At 44.9% G+C, this 18,590-nt stretch overlaps 1 protein-coding gene across 4 annotated transcripts; it reads right to left on the bottom strand.

Annotated features, from left to right (window-relative positions):
* Positions 1–281: 281 nt before the first annotated feature.
* Positions 282–17,951, bottom strand: MTFR1L (mitochondrial fission regulator 1 like). Of its 4 annotated transcripts, none has more exons than XM_043996504.1 (7): positions 17,766–17,948; positions 16,666–16,767; positions 15,118–15,222; positions 8,062–8,171; positions 5,342–5,553; positions 3,762–4,047; positions 282–1,270 (listed from the first exon to the last, which is right to left on the bottom strand). In XM_043996504.1, exons 2-7 carry the CDS (start codon positions 16,678–16,680, stop codon positions 1,165–1,167), a joined length of 834 nt encoding a protein of 277 aa, XP_043852439.1. In that variant the 5' UTR covers positions 16,681–16,767; positions 17,766–17,948; the 3' UTR covers positions 282–1,164. The 4 variants fall into 4 exon arrangements, with proteins under 4 accessions (XP_043852439.1, XP_043852437.1, XP_043852438.1 ...); XM_043996502.1 differs by having other exon boundaries at positions 3,762–4,083; positions 17,766–17,944; XM_043996503.1 differs by lacking the exon at positions 17,766–17,948 and adding an exon at positions 17,533–17,691 and having other exon boundaries at positions 3,762–4,083.
* Between the last annotated feature and the right edge of the window lie 639 nt (positions 17,952–18,590).

Raw genomic sequence — 18,590 nt, forward strand, 5'->3', positions numbered from 1 at the left:
GTATTTTTGATTGCCTAATCCTGCCACCTCATTTAGAGACAGATGAGAAACAATGATCTTGCCCAAGGTCAAAACAAGTAAGTTATATGCAGGACTGCAACTTGCCTGCAGCTCAGTGTTTTTGTTTTTTTCCTACAATTCTTTTCATGCTATGTGGAAAGAAGCTGGAAGGTATGGACTTGTTAGGGATGATTTCATATCTTTGGGGGAATAGTATGATTTAGGCTGTGGAAGTGAGCTGGCTGAATGTCTCAATGTGCAGACATACACAGCAAACGACAGCCACTCAAAAACTTTCTTTAATACCAGGTAGTGCTTCAACCCAAACAGACCACACACACGTGCACACACCTTTACTGAAGAGGTCCCAAGGGCTGGGTCATGCATTAAGTGTGTTGGGTGAGGACTTTGGCATGACCTAACAGGGGTTCAGGTATGAGGAAAAATGGCCCCAAATGAAGCACAGCCCCCTCCCCTCTTCCTCACTGAGATCCCTCAATGGCAGTGGAACAAGACATCAATGCCATAGCAATGAGGAGGCCACAAGGATCCTGGGGGGTAATGGAAGGATTTGGTTTCTTTACAGTATTACAAAATGTGTTTAAGAAGGAAAAAAAACCCAAAACCCAGCCCTGGCCTGCCAGCAGCAGCCTATTCATAAGCTGGAGCCACGGGACCTGCTGGAGACCTGAGCACAGGGGACAAGTGTTGGTTTATGACTGGTGTTGAGAAGACCTTGGGGCTCCCCAACTCCCTGATCCCCTGCAAGGAAGCAGCTGAGCCTGAGGGCCACACTGCATGTGCCCAGTGAGACCAGGAGCTGGCTAGATAGTGCAGTGAAGCTAGTCATCGGGCTGGGGCCTACTTTCACAGGAGGAGGAAAACAAAAACTCCCATCTTCTTCAATGTAAAGCAACACGACTGATTATCTGCAAACCCTCAACTCAGTTTTTTTTTTTTTTGCGAACACTGTCCTTAAAAGTTTTGCTAAAGTTTGAAGTGTGGGGAAGCAGTTCAGCTTTTCTCTTCTCCCCATTTCTAGCCTGTCCGTGTTTTCCATCGTGGAAGGACATTTCTAACTGCAAGGCAGAAGTATCTGTTGTGAGACAGCTTAGAGAGAAAGGGCCATATATATATATATATATGGCTCCACAGAAAGGGTCATCAGTTTCCTTTCATGCTGATATCCTCTTCCTTCAGAGCAAACTTTCTCCTCAACACCTCGGAAATGAGGACAGCAGGGTCTTCTTCCTTCATCAAGCTCCGATTCCTGGAGGTACAAAGGGTAATTAATCAGCAGGGAACAAGATTCACAGGCTGAATGGGGGTATCCTCAAAGGGAGGTGTTGCTTGCTCACAAACCTTCTACATTGATATGCTGGTACTTACACTACCCACAGAGCCTGCAGGTCATTTATTAATCCGGCTGTCAGCTTTTGGCTATCTCACTGCTCATCAATCCTTCCCTAGGGTGCAACAGGACTCGCTCTCAAGCTATTTTGCTTCTCAGCAATTCTGGGAAAGGCTGTGCTGAGGGCCTATTCCAGGGGGATCCTGGGAGTTGGCTTGACAGGAAGGAGCATGCAGAGAAACATACACTTCATATCATGGGACCAAGGGGAAACCAACAGGGCACTGTGATAGAAAGAAAAGAGTCCTAGTAATTAGAGTTGGCTAGGACCTTAAGACTCTTGATTATTGAAGTCTAAAACCATCAGTTTTCTGGATGAGGATAAGGTGACTTGCCCACAGTAATGCAGAAAGTAAATAGCAGAGATGGGATTGGAACTCAGGTCCTCCACATTCAAATTCTTAAAACACCTGGGTTTACATCCTGGCTCTACTGCTTATTAGGGGGGTTGTTTTGGGCAAGTCACTCCTCCCTCAACAGCCTCCAAATCATGTGTAAAAGGAGGATAACAATGTTAGTACTATCTATACCTTACACGATTGTGAGAAGTGATGAGGGAGGGAGGGAGGGGGAGAGAGAGAGAGAGAGGGAGGGGGGGGAGGGAGAGAGAGAGAGAGAGAGAGAGAGAGAGAGAGAGAGAGTGTGTATGTATGTATGACTGGATACATAATGTCTTAGATAAGTGGGAGCTATTTATTAATGAGCAGGCATCCAGACACCTGGAAAATAGATGCTTCAAGTAAATATAACCTACATAAATGTAATGAGGTTGTCATGCGTAACAGAATACGTTTAAGACTAGAATTGTATATACAACAAAGAAAACCCTAAACAATGTTTCTAAGAATTTTCAGAGAGTGAGCCTCAGCAGCTGGCCTACATTTGCTTTGTAGCTGGGGGAAGTTCACTGCACTGGGGCTGCTAAGATCTGGGTCATCAAGATAGGAAAGTGAGCAGAAGAGATACTGATGGGGGAAGTCTCATAGAACTGCAGATCATATGGTGTCTTATCAATTGGTCTGATAGGATAGGGATCAGATTTCAGGAGTAGAGGCACTATAGCCAGACATTGGGTCCCTATAAGTTTGTTCTCACAAACTAAAGAATCATTGTATCAGACTTTAGAGCTCGAAGGTCTCTTAGGGATGAGGACAGGCTCAGAGAAGGGAGTGGTCAAAGGTTATGGCTACTTAGTAGCAGAGCCTAGACTAGAACACAGATTTCCTCACTCTCAGGTCACCGCTACTCTTTCAAGAAAAGACCCGAGAGGTAGCAACGCCAGGCTAGTTTTATCGTTTGTGGTGCAGTTATTTTCTGAACATTGAATTGGGAAATGTGCAAGGAAGCCAGTTAGCGCAAAACCTCAAAGCTGAAACAGACGTCTAGTCCAGTTTACAAGGATGAAAAAGCTGAATGCAGTAACAGTCCTGGAGAAGAGGTGACAATACATCGCTCCCACCTCACAGAAGAGGTGCAGGGAGACTATAAAGGCAGAATACTATCAAGATATGGTCATTATATCTGATATGTTTGGTAGAATGTTTTTGGGAAAGGCTGGGTTAATTACTCCCATTGGGAATTAGTTTAGGACACAGAACAGAGACTGAAGACCCATAAGCTGCTTGCTTTGGACAGATAGAATAGCAGTCCCTTCAGAAAAGGTCTAATAAAGTAAGAAGTGTCTCCCTCTTCAGCCCCTAAAAGCAATTTTATTCAGTATAGGACCTTTCACATTGTAGCTATTACTGAAATGAAATAAAATAGTTCAGGAATCCCTTAATGATGGTGATTCCCTCATGCTGAGGCTCCAGAGATCTTTGATTAGGACCAGGGTGTCTCTAGTCTCCTTTGCTTGAAGGTACAGAACCTCATAAACATTTTTAGTCGAGGTCTACACAGTGTTCAAAGTACAGAATTTCCAACTCTGATTTTAAACAAAGATGGAAACTGAGGTTGCCTAAACATGAAAAAGAAGGGGAGAGAGGATTGGGGGGGGGTGAGGAAAGGAGGGAGACAGATTGAATGCAAGCATTTAAAAGGATGAGGATGCAGAACTAGCAGCCCCCAGCAATGAGATATTTAAGCAAAGACTGGAGAACTACCAGTCAGAAATGCCATCGGGTTGTATAACAGCTCTCTAAAGTCTGAGCCTTTCAGGTCTGAGATTTGGCTTCTATGGCTACTGCAATAAGAAGCTGTTTTGTGCCAAGAAAACAATATACCCTGGAGATTTCTGGAGCCTGTGGGCACAGTGGGCGGCTGGCAGTGCCGAGGGTCTCTGCTGCCAAATGATGGCTAAATGGCACCAAGGAGGACAAGCAAGATTGGGTTTCCCACCAAAGCCACTTACAGGTCTTGGCTCTGCTTCATCCGGTGAATATCCTTCAGGATGCCCATCATGTCTGCAAAGCTGCTAGCCTTTGAGAGAGACACACAGTCCTCATCTTCAGCCAAGCTGCAGGCAGCTTTGGAGTCAGTTTTACAACATTCAGAGCTGGCAGAACAAAGTATGGGAACCGATGGAAGCTCAGGACCTTCTAACTCAGCCTCCTCTGTGATGTCACTAATGACAAAGGAAGTTGTAGAGTGGAATGAGGATCCAAAACAAGGTAAGGGAGAAGAGACATTGGAACTTCCTGAAGATAAGAAATCTGGTGTTAATGAAGCCGAAGCTGAAAAAGAAAACAAGAGGTGTTGGTGGGCACTGGAGCCAAGACACAACATTTTCTTACCACAGGAAAGTCAACAGAGCAACAACTGGGTTGTCACCATGACAACAGGATGCTATGGAGTCTGCCGAAGCCCAGGAAGCACCAATGGCAGGAATCTATAGTCACATTCTTCCCAGTTATTAAGGAAAAGGCCTATAATGTGCTTTTTAGGCAACACCCAGAATGTTCAAGGTAGAAGGGACTTCACTGATCATCACTTTACAGAAGAAGCCATTGAGAGGAAGTAACTTGTCTAACGGCACACAGCTAAGTGGTAATGCCAAAATTTGAATTCTTTTCACTACACTATGCTCCTCCTGGAAATGGCAAAAAGGACCCCCACTCCCTGCACCCTTCCCTGCAAAAGAAGTTTCTGCTTTCAAATTCTCCAACCCCCAAGTCCAACATATTTAATGGGCAACTAGGCTATTTCAGGTCTTCTAGGTGTCTTAAGGGTCAGACTACATCCTGGCCATTTTCTCTAAAGCTAAGACACACTCCCTCCCCGCACCCCTACCTCCCCACCCACCACCCCTACCCCAGAGTCCTGATTTTGGGAGCATAATCTCTTCTAATTTCTCAGCATCACAGAAGAAAAAGAACATGAAATTTGGGGAGTGGAAAAGCAGAGTGTGACTAGCAGGACAGGGGTAGATATAGCAACTCTGGAGAGACCCACAGTGTTTCTAGCTTCTTGGGATCCTTTCCCCTCTTGACCCATCTCTGTAGGTAGTGAGCCAACCAGAGAAATGGTGTGATGGGGACCTGATTTGGGGGGTGGGGAGAAGGAAAGAAGCTGTATTTCTTGGGAATTATCTCCTGTTGGCAAAGGGAGGAGCTTTTATTTTTTAGAAAAAGATGAAAACTTAAGGGTGTGAACAGAGCTGGATATAGGTCTGTCTGTCTCTCCGGCAGAACTGACCAAGGGACAGAACCAGCATCGAATCCCAGGTTTGGGGTTGGTCTGGTTTTTGATTATTATACTTATTATGACTTGGAAGAAGGCCTGCAACAGAGTGAGGTACACCTCAGACTTGTTGCCTTGTTCTGAAAAGTCACAAAGGGGTATATCCAAGCTTCAGGAAACCCCTATCAAAGACTATCGTCCTTTTACTACCACTACTGAAAGCCACTGGCCTCCTCCGGGACCTAGTACTCTGAAGCTTGTTTGCTTCCTGGATTTAGGGTTTGGTTCTGTGGCAGCTTTTGGGGCTCCTACCTGCATCTGCTGCCACAATCTTGGCAATCTGGCTGCGTAGGTGACTTAACTCATCTTGTAGTTCAGTGGTTCGGCTGAGGGCTGGTAGGCCAGGCTTCTTCAAGGCCAGGAGCTTCTCCTCCTGCCCTCGAAGGTTGGGCACTGAGGCATTGCGCTGCATGACGAACAGTGGGCTGGGCTTCCACTTATGCCGCAAGGGCCGGGTGTCACTCCTGAAAATTGGGGGAAAGGTCCATTTTAGTTAGCTGGACCCACTCTACTTTTCTGCTTGGATGGAGGCAGTCCATGCATTCTGGGCCTTGCCTCCATCCTCAAACACGAACTATCCAACTAGAAAGAAAAGAGGACAGCTTAGTCTTTCCTTTGAGCCCTGGGGCTTAGGTAAATCAGGTCCTGGCTGTTCCTTCTTTGGTCTGATTGCTTCTTAAACTCATCCTTTACATTGCTACCCTCTTCAGTGCTTTGTAAATGGCTTATCCTGGGGATGAAGACTGGTTGGTATTCAGTAAATAAGGCCAGTCATTCAATTAAAAATTGTATACTTCCATGTATAATAACCATTTGAGACACAAGGACCAATGTGTCTGGATTTTGTTCTGTGTCATGCTATATTACTATTATGAATAACATTTATAGAGCCCTTTAAGGTTTGCAGAGGAAACTGAGGCAGAATTTTTTTTTTAAAGTGACTCAGGGTCACAGCTAGTTAAGTGTCTGAAGTTGGATTTGAACTCAGATCTTTCTGATTCTTAGTTCCAGTGATCTATCCACTGTACTATCAGATGCTCAATGACTAGATAGAGCTAGTGTCTCTAAGTGCTCTAAGTCATATAAGTAAGTGCTCTCACTTATATGAAGTGATGCTGAGTGAAATGAGCAGAACCAGAACATTCTTCACAGTATCAATAACATTGTGTGAAGATCAACTGTGATAGACAATCTGGATGCAGATTGAATCATACTGTTTCTACTTTTTCCCCCCTTTTGTTCTGGATCTTCTTTCACAACATGACTAATTCAGAAATATTTTTGTTTTGTTTTGTTTTTTGGTGAGGCAATTGGGGTTGTGACTTGCCCAGGGTCACACAGCTAGTAAGTTTTAAGTGTCTGAGGCTAGATTTGAACTCAAGTACTCCTGAATCCAGGGTTGGTGCTTTATCCACTGCGCCATCTAGCTGCCCCAGAAATATGTTTAATGTGATTGTACATATATAACCTCTATCAGATTGCTTGTTGTCTTGGGAAGAGGGGAGGGAAGGGACGGAAAGAGAAAAATTTGGAACTAGAAATCTTATAAAAACAAATGTTGAAAACTACCTCTACATGTAACTGGAAAATAATAAAATACTTTTTTATTATTAAAAAAAAAAAGATACTTTCTAAGAGGGGAGAAATGAACATGTAAAGTATATGTTAGAGTTAATATTCTTTTCCCTGACATTGATCAGCTTTTTGTGATAATATGCTAGAACTGATGAAATTCAGAAAAATATTTAGCCATCTAATCAGGAAAGAACCCCCTAGAATGTATTTTTATTAAAGTTCTCTAAAATGCATTTATGAAACATGGAATGCTACATTTATATCTAGCTGTTTATGAATGAAATTTCCCAAGTGCTGCTCTGATCTTGTCACTTCACTTAAATCTTCAAAGGTTTCTCACTGAATACTGAAGACAGTATGAACTTATCAAGTCTTTCATACAATCCAATTCCAACCCTAATTTCTAGATTTCTCATTTTATTCCTCTTCATGTATTCAGTGTCTCAGACAAACTTCAATACTCTCCTTTTACTCACAAGCTTAAATGTGTGGAATGCCCCACCTTAAATTTCTACCTGATAGGATCCTTACCTTTACAGCCCACTAAAGATGACTTCTAAGAATTTCCCCTTTCTCCATGCCCAATGAAAGTGATTTCTTGTAGATATAAGAGGACACTCCCAATCCACCCCTTTGTAGAAGTGGGAAGTCTACAGGTATTACACATCAAACATGTTTTTAGACTTGTTCAATGTATTGATCAGTTATGCTTTTTTTCCCCTCTTAAATACTATCTGTTGTATGGGATGACTCTCTGAAAGGGGGTGAGGAAAGACAGTGGATATAACTATGATAATGTAAGAAATAGAAGACATCAATAAACTTATTTTTAAAAAAGGGGGTGGGGCAGCTAGGTGGATAGAGCCCTGGCCCTGGATTCAGAGGAGGACCCATGTTCAAATCCGGCCTCAGACACTTAACGCTTACTAGCTGTGTGAGTCTGGGCAAGTCACTTAACCCTCATTTGCCTCACAAAAAAAGAAAAAAGTAATCTTTCTCATAGCACTTTGCCCATGTCTCTTTTATGTACTTTTTTCCATCCATTTCTGTATCATTTATTTGTGTACATCTATTTTCCCCTATTAGACTGTAAACTCTTGGATCTCTAGCAATGAGGACAAGGCTTCTACAATGTTGGTTGAATTAATGATGGCCTAGAACTCTAGGTATAGCTCCAAAGAGGCAGTCCCCCCCCCCCTTTTTTTTGGACAGGCAATGGGGGTTAAGTGACTTGCCTGGGGTCACAAAGCTAGTAAATGCCAAGTGTCTGAGGCCGGATTTGAACTCAGGTACTCCTGACTCCAGGGCCGGTGCTCTAACCACTGCGCCATCTAGCTGCCCCCTACCCTGTTAAGTTCTAAGCTTGGCTACACCTAGGCCCAGCTCCCATGCCTTACCTGACTCGAGCATAGGTTTCCTCTTCATCTGCTGCTATCCAGGCAATATCAGCCAAAGTAGGGACAGGGGGCACATCGCTCAGATATAGGTCAGAGACGTTGGGCAGTGTCTAAGGAGAGAAGCAAAGAGGCTATTTAGTGGGGCTGGACCAAATAATTTCATCATAGAAACAATCAACCAAGGCCATTCTAATGACCTTTTTACTGGGACAGAAATCACAACATTGTCATTTTCATCATTAATAAAAACAACAGCCTATCACCTCAGCAAACACTTCTATTCAAATAGTTCCATGTGATATGTTTGGACAACTATATCTACTTGACACATATGAATATGGCTTTAAACAAATATATACAAAAACTTGTATTTGTACAAATGAAATTCTTCAATATTTGGCAGAGCTGCCTGCGATCTTCTCAATGTGAGCTTTTCCTCCAATGGTGCCGATCACCACTCAACTGTGCCTCCTTATTCTGCATATCTCCTGTCCCTGTGTTCATGTATCTTTTACAAAGGCCCACTTGTCATGCTGTGGGGCTTCCTTTTATATCTCTTAACATTGCCTGGATACCACCAGAACACACCAACTTCCTGCTCACTAGATTTGGAGTTCATTACATGGCTGGTCCACCTTCTTGGTCAATCATGCTTTTCTCTGGTGACATCCATGAAATTCACCTGACAAAAAGTCACCATAAGATTCCTTAAAATAGAAGACTCCCTACTTATCACACTTCCCCATTGTTCTATTCACAAACTATTCTTTGTAAATCAGGATGCAACCTATTTAGCCAAGACAGATACATGAGTTTGACAGATTTATGTCACCCACAGCCATGGCTCAGTGACTTTGAAACATCAGGTGGCCTCTGGACATTTAAAATCATCCAACAGAACATGAGTTTTTATAACAGAGACAGAGAGATAGTCCTCCCTACCCCTTAAGCACACAGAGCTCTCATTGCTTTCTCCAGCCTTTCTTAACACTCCTCCAAAAACAAAGAATCTGCTCTCTGTTCCATTCTTACAAGGCTAGGAAGAGAAATCAAGACACCTAACTCTGGCCAAGGCCAGATGAGGCACAGAACCTTATACAGTGGGAAGGGGGGGAGGACTGGACAGCAGGCTGAATTACAATCAGTCTTGCTTTAGGGCCAGATGCAGCTGTTGAGATTTAAGGTTTGGAGAAATTCCTCTTTTGCTGAAAACACCACCCACCTCTCCTGGTTTCCTTTCTTCCTAATGTCATTTTCTACTTAATAGCTGTTAATGACTTCGAGAGCCTGGCAATGGGGGAGGAAGGGTAATATCTGCTTTAGAATGAGCAAGATAGGAGGAGGGAACAGCTCAGCAAAATCTAAATGTGGTAGACCCAGCCCAGATGAGCTTTCCAAACCTCTTCTCAGCACTTTCAAAAACAAATGGGCCCATCAAGATACTCAAATGCTCCTGTCCAGAGAAACCTCACTTAATGGAACAAAGTTTACTTAGAACAAGTTCCAAAGCTCAGCTTAAAAATGAGCTGCTCCAATTTGGAATTATGCCCAAAGGGCGATAAAGCTGTGCATACCCTTTGACCCAGCAATACCACTTTTGGGTCTTTTGCCCAAAGAAATCATGGAAAGGGGAAAGGAACCCACATGTACAAAAATATTTATAGCTGCTCTTTACGTGGTGGCAAGGAATTGGAAGTTGAGGGGATGCCCATCAATTGGGGAATGGCTGGACAAGTTGTGGTATATGAATACAATGGAATACTATTGTGCTGTAAGAAATGATGAGCAGGAGGAGTTCAGAGAAACCTGGAGGGTCTTGCGTGGGCTGATGATGAGTGAGATGAGCAGAACCAGAAGAACATTGTACACAGTAGCATCAACATTGAGTGTTGACCTACTGTGATGGACTATATTCTTCTCACCAATGCAATGGTACAGAAGAGTTCCAGGGAACTCATGATAGAAGAGGATCTCCAAATCCAAGAAAAAAAAAAAAGAACTGTGGAGTAGCTGCTGAATGAACCATACTATTTCTTTTGTTTTTGGTGCTGATGTTTTTCTATTTTGAGGCTTTTTGTCATTGCTCTGATTTTTCTCTTATAACATGACTAATGCAGAAATATGTTTAATGTTATTATGTGTATATATATATATATATATATATATATATATATATATATATATGTATATGTAACCTATATCAGATTACCTTCGGTCTAGGGGAGGGGGGAAGGAGGGGAGAGAAGGAGAAAAATCTGAAATTGAAAAGCTTGTATAAACAAAAGTTGAAAACTATCTTTACATGTAACAGGGAAAAAAACTTTATTAATTAAAAAAAAAATAAGCTGCTCCAAGGAAATGTTTTTGATTAAGTTGGGTCACTCCTGACCTCAAAACAATGAAGTTTGTTTTGAGGCTACACTTGAAGATGAAGTTCTTAAAACTATCAGCAGAAACACCTCTGGGTTGTGGTGGGCTGATGTAGGTTTCCCCTAATCCTGGCTTGGATAAGTTACTTACCCCTCTATAAAAATGAAGATGCCCATCTCACAGGGTGTGAAGAAAATACTTTCTAAACCTCAAAGCATAATAATACTCAATTCAGTTTTGTCCGACTCTTTGTGACCCCATTTAGGGTTTTCTTGGCAAAGATATTGGAATGGTTTGCCATATCCTTCCCCAGCTCATTTGACAGATGAGGAAACTGAGGCAAATAAGGTGAATTGACTTGCCCAGGGTCACAAAACTAGTAAGCATCTGAGACTGGATTTTAACTCAGGAAGCATTAAGGGCTTAAAGCTGCTGTCTCAGTATTAGCTCCTTCTACCACTAACTAACCTTGATTAGTCTCCTTAATTCCCTAGCTGGGCTATCAGTAAACTCTTATTACTGAATCAAGGCTCTTTAGCATAGATTTAAGGGAAAGAGGATCCTATAGTGGCATAAAATAGAATGTTTAAGGTGATCAGGCTTACACAAGCTAGAATAGGTTTTCCCCTTAACCTTGTCAAAGGGGTCTAATCAAGCCCCCACTATCCGTTGCTTTTTCCAACCATGAAGGCATGGTGGGGGGAGTTATGTTGCCCAACCTCCTTTCCTGTTTGTTTTGTTATTGATGTCTTGTTTTACATTCATCATTTTCAGACCCCCCCTCCCCCAATACATACACTGAGCCCCCCTCTGAAAAAAAGAAAAACAACTAAGCAAAATCAAGATGGTGTCTGCATCTGACAATATATACAACACTCTTCAGCCATGGCTTCCACTCTCCTTATCCTTCCTGCATCTGAGAGAACAAGGGACAAAGTTTGCACACTTCTAAAGAGGAATTTTTACATGTCAGCCATCCCTAAAGATTTCCTGGCTCCTTACTGGGGCTATATAAACAGAAGAAAAGAAAGAAAACACCTACAAGTCATTTTTCACAGCAAGCTCTGCACTGCACTGAGCTCTTCAGACAGCACAGTTATTAGAGGCCTGCTCAGCCATCCTTTACTCACTCTTTCTGTCTTCCTCAACGACACATTTATGAAATGGTTGGCCAGACACTGGCCCAGGCTCTGTACCATTGAGCTAACTGTGGTCCCCATGGGAATCAAACATGTGGCCTTGCTTTTCCCTAGTCCCATGGCCTAATCCACTGAGTCGAGAAGCTATTACGTCCCACCCCAACAGCGTGCAACAATGTCATTTCTCAAATGTTCATCTATGGCTCTGGCTCTTTTCCAGCCATTTCCCTCCAACACGTTTCTTAAAAGTGCTTTGCCTTGGGGCCGCTAGATGGCGCAGCACTGGCCCTGGAGTCAGGAGTACCTGAGTTCAAATCCGACCTCAGAAACTCAACACTTACTAGCTGTGTGACCCTGGGCAAGTCACTTAACCCCAAATGCCTCACTTAAAAAAAAAAAGTGCTTTGCCTTTACCACACTTTCTCTCGTATCATACTTATGAATATTCCCTGCCCTACCCCAATTAGATCACAAGCACATTTAGAAGGATTGTGTCCTTTTTCATCACTGCATCCCTAGCTGTGAGCACTGACTGGGCTGTGCTTGCTGTCTGTCAAACTGAATTATGAATTGTTGTATTCCTTGATCAATCATGTGTCCTTTAAGGTTCCTTATCTGTACAATATGGCAGCTAGCCTCGATGGCCTGAGGCCCCTTCCTGCTTGAGTTATGCTCCTGTCACCTACGTCTGTAGTCAGCACATATGCTTACAGTGCCCTGGATCACATATTCCCTGTAGGCAATATGCATAAACATGTATCCTAGCTCAGAGCTCCTTGTTAGACTTTCCCAGGGCCTAACATGGGAGGCCCTGAATAATGGCTTGGTATTTCCCTCCTGAGGTCAGTGAGGTCAGGAGAAATACTTCTCTGAGAGGCAAAAGCCACATGGAATCTCAAGTGGGAATCCAGCCCCACCCCTTTATATACATACCTGTCATGACAGCTCTCCAGTCAGGGGGAATCCCTTACATGTGACGTAGCCCACTTTACTTTTGGACAACTCTCTGAGGAAGTTTCTCCTTAAGCATGATTAAATTTGTCTTTTTAATTCAATGAGCATTTACATGTCTAATATATGTGCAAGACACTGTGCTAGGCCATGGGGATTCAAGGGCTCAAGAAATTTACATTCTACTGGGGAGAAATGTAAATACAAATTTTTCAAGAAGAAGGTGCTAGTATGGAAGAGAGGGTGAGAGAGGAAGGTCAGGCAAGGAGGTCATGTACTGCTGGGAGCTGGCACCTGAATCCCTCTTTGTAGGAAGCTAGGGATTCTATGAGGAAGTGGTGAGTAGGAAGAAGTGTGTTCCAGAGCTGAAGGACCCTTTGGGTAAAGGCAAGGAAGGAGATGGGATGTCCTTACTTAACTTTGTAGCTCTATACTTTCTACCCCTCAATGGGATACATGTTCCTTGAGAACAAGAACTGTTTCTCTTTGTAATCTTGTAACCCTAACCAAGCAAGGTGCCTTGTATACAGTAACTTATGAAAAGGTAGGCTAGGGCTGGATTCCCAGGGCTTGAAGTTTGTATTCTCCCCACAGGCACTAAAGTTGTGGAAAGGGGGTGGGAAGGTGGAGATACCCCATGGTGATATCTGTAATACAGGAAGATAAATCTGGCAGCTTTGTGTAAGAGGCATCAGAGAGGGAAGATAATGGAAACAGGGAGACCAATGGGGTTATTGCATAGCTCAAGCAAGAGGTGATAAAAGGTCTAAATTAGGGTAGAGACTGTAGGAGTTCTGTCCTTCTCACTCCCCCCACTATCCCAGCTGTTGCTAAAGCCTGTTGATTTCACTTTTGTGAATCTCTGGAATTTGCCCCCTTCTCTCCTTTGACCATTCCACTGCTCTGGTGCACACCTTGACCTGGACTACTGCACTAGCCTGTTGGCTGGTGGGTCTGCCTGCTTCAAGTCTATGTACTCCAATCCAGTCTCCATTCAGCCACTAAAGTGATCTTCTTAAACCAATGATCAGATTACATCATTGCCCCCTCCCCCCAATATACACACACTCAAACTCCAGTGGCTCCGGTCACCTCCAGGATCAAATACAAAATGCTCTGTTTGACATTCAAAGCCCTTCCTAACCTAGTCCCCTTCTACCTTTCCAATCTTCTTATACCTCGCTCCCCAAGGTACTCTTCAATACAGTGACAATGGCCTCCTGCCTGTTCCATCAACAAGGCCCTTCATCTCTTGGCTCTGGGCCTTCTCTGGCTGTCTCCCATGACTAGAACAGTTTCCCTCCTCTGCTCCAACTACTGACTTCCCTGGCTTCCTTTAAGTTCTAACTAAAATCCTACCTTCTTCAGGAAGCCTTCCCTAACCCCTCTTAATTCTACTGTTTTCTTTCTTTTAATTATTTCTATTTATTTAGTTTGTTTTAAATATATTTGTTTACATGTTCTCCCATTAGATCGAAAGCTCCTTGAGGGCAAGGACTGTCTTTTGCTTCCTTTTGTATCCCCATGGCTTAGCATAGTGCCTATAGGGCAGGGCTTCTTCTTTTTTTTTTTTGGGTATTCAATTAAACCAATAAATAAATATTTATTAGGCTCCTTCTATGTGCCAGGCTCTGTACTAAGCACTAGGGATACAAAAAGAGGCAAAAGACAGTCTCTGCTATCAAGGAGCTTACAGTCTAATGGGAAAGACAACATGCAAACAAGTACAGGCAAATTCAGGGATGCTCCACTCCAGGCACTGAAGCTGGAAGGGCTGCACAGCTGTAGAGGGGGAGGTCTGAAGAATGGTCCATTTACATTAAGTGAGAACTGGCTGTCTTCTTAAGGTAGGTATGGCAGAAATTCTTTTCATTTTAGAAATAGGGAGAGAGATGCAGAAAGGGCCTTATTCCAAATCACCCATCACAAAGGGGCCAAGAATAAATAACAGCTGATATCTGCATAGTGCCTTAAAATTTATAAAGTGCTTTACAAATACTATCCCTTAATCTTCACAACAACACTGATGTAGGTTCTACAAATGTTCTATTTAATAGATGAAGAAACTATGGCTTTGCTCATGGTCACAGAGCTGGGAGCCCTAACATGAACATGTAAGTCTCTCTGGATTTCAAGGCCACTTTTCCACTATACCTGTTGTACTTCTCAGTTTAATAAGGACAGAAACCAAGAGAACTATTCATAGGTGGGAATCCATTGGTAAAGAATACTAAATATGTCAGATTTTTAAAAATGTATGCATCAATCTTGCTAATTTTTTTCCTTAAAAATTTTTTTTAAGGGATCTACCTCAGGGAAATCTAGTAAACACCAACAAAAATCTACTTTTAAAAAATGGAAGCAGTGAAACATCATTCACAGAATCACATATTAGAAGGGACAAGAGAGATCATCTGGTCCTTTCCCCTTAGACCCGGGGAGGTGTGGTGGTAGACAGTAAGAGGCAGGGCCAGGACTAAGACTTAGGCTTCCTGCCCCCTGGCCCAGTGCTCTTTATCATGCTGCCTCCCTCACTCAACATTGAGATAAACGATTTCTTCCCAGTCCACCCCAGCCAGCTTTTGTGCCCCTTTACCTGAAAGGATGCCCGAGGACATGGCTTCAAGGGCAGGTTAGTCCCAATCCTCCTCACTACGCTTCTAGCAGCTCCATGTGGTTTGTTCTGCCAGAGTGGGATAGTCTACAGAAAAAGGTAATCATAACTTAGTTATCTTTCCCCAGAGCCTGGCAACGAGGTCAGTTTATAGGAGAAGTCACTTCTCAATAATGTTTGTATATGATTATGCAGAGAAGTATTTAACTCTAGCATTTGAAATCTCTATTTTCTTCTGCTTCGAAACTATCATATAACATAGTATTTGAGTAAGTATAAGCAAGCCAGTTTGGCTGGAGTCTGTGAGGAGTAATATGTAACTTACCTGGAGAAAGAGCTTAGACAGACTCTGAAAGCCTTTAAATGCCAGACAGAGGAACTTACATGCTATCCTAAAGGCAACAGGCGAGTTACTAAAACTTCATTAGCAAGGGAGTGACATGGTCAGCCCTGGCTTTAGGAATATCAGTTTGATAGCTGTGAGGATGACAGAAGGGATGAAGGGAGAACAGTTAAGATCCTGGGTAACTGAAGGAATGTGTCCTTCAACAGAATGGAGAAAGAATAAGGAGGGCTAGGTTTAAGGAAGCTTAAGTTTAATCTCTGTTTTAGGCATGTTTTGTTTGGAATGTCCAGCAAGCAGCTGTAAATTCAGTCTTAGAACTCAGAATAAATAAGAGGTGTGGGCTAAAGGACTTGGCATCTATCTAAGCATGGAGGTGGGGCATAGATGGTTTTTACAAAGAAAAGCCAGGAGTGATTGGCAAGACATGTACAAAGAGAATTAGGGCAGAAAAATGTGAATAAAACCCAAGGTGAACTATCCAGAAGAAAGGGTTGGCTAATGGTGTCAAAGATGTAGAGAGGTTGAGAAGAAAGGTTCAGAAAAGGCCATGGGATTTAGCAATAGAGATCTTTCACTGGTGACTTTAGAATTATTCGAGTGGTAGTTATGGCTGACAGCTTGCAAGGGGTTACTTGAGTGGGAGATAAGAAAGAGACAGCAAATATAGACAGCTTTTTCTAGGAGTTAGATTGCGAAAGAGAAAAGAATTCTAGGATGACAGTATTTGGGGGTGATGAAGATTTGAGGAATGGAGAGGGAGTCTGGCAAATTCTAAGGCAGCAGGGGAGAAATCAATGGATAGAGAGAGATCTTCCTCTAAAATTGTAGCAAAGGGGGCAGCTAGGTGGCGCAGTGGATAGAGCACCAGCCCTGGAGTCAGGAGTACCTGAGTTCAAATCCTGCCTCAGACACTTAACACTTACTAGTTGTGTGACCCTGGGCAAGTCACTTAACCCCAATTGCCTCACTAAAATTGTAGCAAAGGAGTGTACCATTGATGTGATCTGAAGTATGGAATCAGGAAGCAGAGTGAGAGGGAAGGTGGTGGTTGAAAAGCCAAGTTTTACCACTTCTACTCAATGAAGCACATGGTGTTTGGGACCCTCCCTTATGCTTCCAAACAGATGGAGTGTTCTTTGTTGTCCCACCCTACCAAACACTGCAGATGACTGTGTATCACTTACGGAATCCGTTTCCATCTCCGGTATCACAGCTGGCTCCCACCTGCCAGGGCTTGGAGGGCTTCTTCATGTCAGGCCATCTTTGGGAACAGCAGGTCTCTCTAACTGTTAAAGCAAGAGTCCCCCCCAAGGGACACTTAATGGAAATAAACATAAATCTTCTGGGTCCCCAGTGAACTAGTGAAAGCTTGAGCTAATGCTCAAGCTCATTTATTTTGGTCTTTGCTACACAAAAGGCGGTCCTTTTGCAATACTACCTTTGTGAAATCGGGCATCTTTTAAAAATAAAAAAAGGCATATTGTAACAAGAGCCCAGCTCTGGAAGCTTGGGTTAGCGGGTGAATTCTTTGAGGGAACTTAGCAACTTGCCTTCACTGTCACGAAATTAAAGGGTTGGGGCTTCTAGTGAGGTGGGCAGGAACCTCTCAGAGCCATGCTCAAAGTGTTAACTTAATGATGGGGGAGAAGAAACTTCTGTGAAGGTGGAAGGCAGAACCCAGAGAACGTAAGCTGCCCGGGCGGCCTCCGGGAGTCCGTGGCCTTTGGCGACTTCAGCACAGCCAGGGCAGCTCAGGCGGGACCGCTAAGTATAGCGGGAAGAACTTGGCGGCTCTAGTCCGGGGGCCGGGTTTGGCCTCGTCATCCCGATGGGGGTGTGACAGCCACAGAGCCCAGCTTGCGGCCCCTAGACAACCTTACAGCCCTCAGTAAATGCCAGCTCGTGCCTACCGAAACGCTCCTTTAAAGGGAGGAACACAAAGCCGGGTACGGCCCGAGCGCCGGAAGGCGCCCGGCGAGGCCGCCCCGAGAGCCTTCCCCTACAGCCCCGCCGCCTCCCTCCGCGCCAGGAGCGCCCCTAAGGTCACTCACTACGCGCCGAGCCCACCGCCCCCAAGGTCAGGGCCGGCCCCCGCGCGCAGCAGTCCCGGGCCGCGATTCGGGCTCCGGGCAAGGACGCGCCTGCGCGGGCTCCCGGGGTCCCAGCAGGTTCGGGGTTCAGAGGCCCGGCGACAGCCCCCGGAGGAGCCGGGGGAGGGGGCGGGAAGCAGGCGGCGCTGGGCGCACGTACGGCGCAGGGTGACCGGGCGGACGCCCTCACTCACCTCACGCCTCCTCCTCCCTTAATCGCCCGGACGCGGCCCACCCGGCCCAGCCGCTCACTTCCCCTTCCGCTCGCCGCCGTCCTACGGAAGTGACCCTTCACGCCTGCGCACTGTGTTGTCCTCCACCCCAACAAACTCCTGGGGGCTTCCCTCTCCGGACGGGGGCCGGACCTTGGGGCGTCCCGCTCGCCGACGTCTGCCGTTGCGCTCTGGAAGGCGGGGCCGTGACCCCAGGAGTGGAGCGGGTGGGGAGTAAACAGGAGGCGGAGCTGAGCCACACCCCCACCAGATTGACCCGCCTTGCCGACTGGCCGCCTGAGTTCCATCTTCTCCGTCCGGCCTCCGCCTAGCTACCGGTGATTGTGGCGGGGCATCGCGGGGCATCACTGGGTTTGGGGATTCCCCCGTGGCAGCGCCTGGCCTTTTAGGCTTGCTAAGCGTTTCACATTCACGTCCTCACGAACGAGCTTGGAACGACGTGAGAAAAGAGGCTCGAGGTCGCTGGCTGTTCGGGGTCACCTCTTGCCCGCTCCCCCGTCGTACGTCTTCGTCCGCTGGCGGCACGATTGTCGCGTCCGTCCTTCTCCGCAGCGTTCGCTCGGCCCCGGGGCATCTTGATCCCAAAGCCTTGTTTCTCCGAATAAGTGCCTCCGCCACCCTCCTATCACCTTTGATTTCTTCCTCTTTCTCACCCTTCCGTCCAACGAGTCACCAAGCCCATAGTCTTTATTACATGGCCGTCCCCGCGCTCACTTCCGTTGCTTTAGAGTCCCTTGGGCTATTTATTGTAGTAGCCTCCTAACCGGGTCTCCCCGCTTCCAGCCC

Source organism: Dromiciops gliroides, chromosome 3, assembly GCF_019393635.1.
Source record: "Dromiciops gliroides isolate mDroGli1 chromosome 3, mDroGli1.pri, whole genome shotgun sequence".
NCBI classification, from domain to species: domain Eukaryota; kingdom Metazoa; phylum Chordata; class Mammalia; order Microbiotheria; family Microbiotheriidae; genus Dromiciops; species Dromiciops gliroides.

Coding starts and splice junctions, on each gene's coding strand:
- MTFR1L (XM_043996502.1), bottom strand. Junction 5,554..8,061: donor GAAACCTATGCTCGAGTCAG/GTAAGGCATGGG, acceptor CCCAATTTTCAG/GAGTGACACCCGGCCCTTGC. Junction 1,271..3,761: donor ATGAAGCAGAGCCAAGACCT/GTAAGTGGCTTT, acceptor TTGTACCTCCAG/GAATCGGAGCTTGATGAAGG.